This window comes from Rhinichthys klamathensis, unplaced genomic scaffold (assembly GCF_029890125.1).
Source record: "Rhinichthys klamathensis goyatoka isolate OS25496 unplaced genomic scaffold, OSU_Roscu_1.1 h1tg000030l_1, whole genome shotgun sequence".
In the NCBI taxonomy this organism is placed as follows: Eukaryota; Metazoa; Chordata; class Actinopteri; order Cypriniformes; family Leuciscidae; genus Rhinichthys; species Rhinichthys klamathensis.
Genome location: NW_026606580.1, coordinates 960,855 through 964,475, shown reverse-complemented (window position 1 = coordinate 964,475; position 3,621 = coordinate 960,855). Strand labels below are relative to the sequence as shown.

Here is a 3,621-nt window from a genome sequence, read left to right as displayed (position 1 = left end):
TTTGAGGCTGGTTTTCCTTCTGACATCTTACACCTCAATGACCCCAAGTGCAGAGGAACAGTCCGGAATGGCAGAGTGGAGTTCTATTTTGACAACAATGACCACATCTGTGGGACAAGTCTTGTGGTATTGCATACATGCTCAAATGATCAAAAGAACAACAAATCCTTTTTGCAATTCTTTTATAATTCTTTAAAAAGTCCTTTAATGTACAAATGTTCAAATAATATGTGCCTACAGGCCAATGGCACCCACTTCATCTATGAGAACTTTATTGTGGGAGAGCCAGACACAGTTGGACATCTCATCAGCAGGAAGAGAATTCTGAAGCTTTTTTTCAGCTGTGTGTACTTACAAACCCAAACACTCTCCATGGACATCAACCCTCTGGAGAGGTATGCACTTAATTCAGCCAACTTACTGACTAACTATTTAAAATATTCTTATTTGTAGTTGAGACATCTCTTGTAAAATTATTTCAACAGCGTTCTGCACAGGATCCTTCCTGCTGGTCAAGGGACATATCAGGTCAGGATGATTCCCTATCAGGATGCTGAATTCACCCATCCCTTCACTGGTAGTGTGAACGCGGAGCTGGACAGCCGTATTTTTGTGGAAGTTCGTGTTGATGGAGTTGACAGCCGTCAGTTTGCCTCAGTGATTGACAAATGTTGGGCTACACCTGTGAATGATCCTCATTACTCTGTCCGCTGGGACCTCATCGTTGACAAGCAAGTTCTTTTTCTTTTTTCTTTTCTTTTTTATTATTTGTCTTCCTTAGCACTTATGATTTGTATTTAAAAACAAACAATGCTATTCATTACTTTTAAGGACTTTTTTCAGACTTGTAGATCGTTGCTTTGTCCAAAAACAGAGACTTGTGAAAGCAAGCCGAACCAAGAAGAAACTGCAACATTGTAACAAGGCAACATTTCAAAGCATACCAAAAAGTCACATGCGAGTGAAACTGTCCTCTTATTGTTCAAAGTACACAAATGTATCCCGAGTGGGAATCAAGGCATTTTTGCATTGCACCTTGTTACGATAGCAGTAGCGGACATGTCACTAGTGGAGGCCCCAAGTGACAGAGGAAGCCGTTGGTCAGGTTCAAGAGTGCTTTTTATTGGCCACACGATGACAGTCACCCAATAATTGTGGGAAAAAAACACAAAAACAAAACTTAAATGCAACAAAACACAAACTGCACCAAAGACATGGTCAAATAAACTACATCAACAAGACAGAATCTGACGCAACCAGCACTTCCCTTCAGTACTAGATTACCTGGAGCTGTTTTATAAGCCTGACTCCCCCCCCCCCACCCCCACCCCCCCCCCCCCCCCCCCCCCCCCAAAAAAAAAAAAAAAAAACCCACAGACACTTGTTCAATGGTTCTCAAAGAATCCTCATGATTCATGGGTTGACACAGAGATCATCGCCCCCAGCGGTGAACCATTGAAATTCCGAAGTGTTCTGAAACGTTTTGAAACAGTTATGACATAATGGAGCCTCATTTACTGAAATCACGTGACTCTGGCAGTTTGATACACGCTCCGAACGATTGATTCGGAACATACGATTTGTAAAGACTTCAAAGCTTCATGAAGCAGTGTTTTGAAATTGCCATCACTAATTTTTAACTGAACAGGTTTGGCAAACGACTCGTCAAATGTAGTAAGTATATTTGTATTATTTTTACCTCTGTACTTAATAAACCATATAAACTAAATAATAGTTGTGGGATGATTTATTTCTATACATAAGACAACAATCCTATTATGTTGTCATATGTGCTGATGTTACAGCCACTGATTCCCCATATAACTCACGTAAACCAGGTAATACCAATATACAGGACATGATACACCACAACACACCAGGCTTAAAACACACAATACCATCAAATGCTACACAAGTCCATGTATACATGATTGTCAGTGCCGACAAACAGACTGTGTTAATATGACGCTGGTGTGCGTGTGTGTTTGAGTGTTCAGTCCATGCCTAGTCACAGGCTTACCCTGTCACACACCTGTTTCAGTAAGGAGCAATTTGACAGCATTTTAAGATGAAGAGGCACTCTTTGCTTTTCAGATGTGATGTGCTGAATCACAGAATCAGACACTGCTGCTTTTTACATAATGCATTTCCCATGATGAATTATGACACAACTTAGTTTGTTGGTTGGTTAGGTCGGATTGCTTTCTCACCACAAGTGTACCACTCCAGAGTTCAGTTACAAGTGGGCTGAGAGCACCTCTTTCAGGCAATCTCAGACCATGTTTTTTTTTTTTTGGTACAGATCCGAGCAAAGTTGCTGTGTTCATATATGCCTAAATGAATCAAACTAAAGGAGAAAACGCACCCAGTTCTGAAACAAACGCTCTAAACGACCCTCATGTCATCCCAAATCTACATATATTTAAACTGTACAACACTTGAACCTAACAAACCTATTGTAGTAAATCATTTTTTGCTTGTTTACTATTTTTGTACAGTCAGTAATATCTTTATTTTACTGTATAAAATGCTCAGGTGTCCCAATCCAGATGACAATACAGTGGACCCACATCCAGTCGTTTCTCCTTTGAGATGTTTATCTTCACTGCAAACTCCACAAAGGTTTACCTGCACTGCGCTATTCACCTTTGCCTTCAGACAGACAATCACTGCTCAGTGGTGAGTTTATAAATTCATAAGTATTTTCAGATTTTTCTTATGGACATGGATATAGTTGTTGGTATTTGTACATCTATCAAGTTTCTTTAAGTAAAAGGTCAATACACAGAAAACCATACATTTGAGCTCCAGTCAATGGAGAAAAATGCCAATTGTATATACTAGTTACAACATCTACCAGTAGAGGGCCTTATGGGGCCATGCTAACCAGCAAAACCTTGACCCCTTGGTTGACACAACTTGGTTGTTTTTTCATCTGTATTTTAGCACTGTGACTCTGAACACCACCATAGAGAGGGCAGATCTGTGGACTTCCATGACAGTGCTTCCATATCTATGGGTCCATTGATGTGGTCTGACAGTAACAAAGGTGACTTATAAAACAAAAAATATATATATATTGTTCATATTTGAATATCTAATGAGCAAGTGTGTTGTAGTTCTGCACTGGTCTGGAACACAGTGGATGCAGAGGAATGATACAAACAGTAAAACATCTCTCAGTGCTGTTAACTGAAACATCAGCACTATTGAACCACTGCTTGCCCAATCAACTGACTGCTGTGTATATTCTCTGTTCACAGATACACAGGTGCCACGCCAAGTGCAAGTATCCAAGGCTCCATGGCTGTGTGGTTCTCTGACTATATCACTTATTTCTCTAAAGAGTGTCCTGATATTCTTCTAGAATATTTCCACTAAGAATCACCATTTTTTTACACATCTAGTCTAAATCTCTTTCTTCAACCAAAATCAACATTAAAATAGTTTATAGTTATATAGTACACTGATAGACTTATAGAATGGTAATTTTATAAATTAAACAGTCTACACAATTGTGTCTCCTAATCAGGGTTTATTAGTCTCCTAATGCAGAATTATTTATCTGTCTGTTAGTTGTGTATCGTGTTTGATGGCTGTATGGTTGGTGGCAAACCAGTT

At 39.4% G+C, this 3,621-nt stretch overlaps 1 protein-coding gene across 1 annotated transcript; it reads left to right on the top strand.

Annotated features, from left to right (window-relative positions):
- LOC130080167 (pancreatic secretory granule membrane major glycoprotein GP2-like) lies at nucleotides 1-3,367 on the top strand (the record flags this gene model as incomplete). Its single annotated transcript, XM_056245464.1, has 6 exons — nucleotides 1-126; nucleotides 241-395; nucleotides 486-731; nucleotides 2,562-2,679; nucleotides 2,947-3,049; nucleotides 3,264-3,367. Coding segments are annotated over 6 exons (852 nt in total), but the record flags the coding sequence as incomplete, so codon positions are not given.
- Nucleotides 3,368-3,621: the final 254 nt, after the last annotated feature.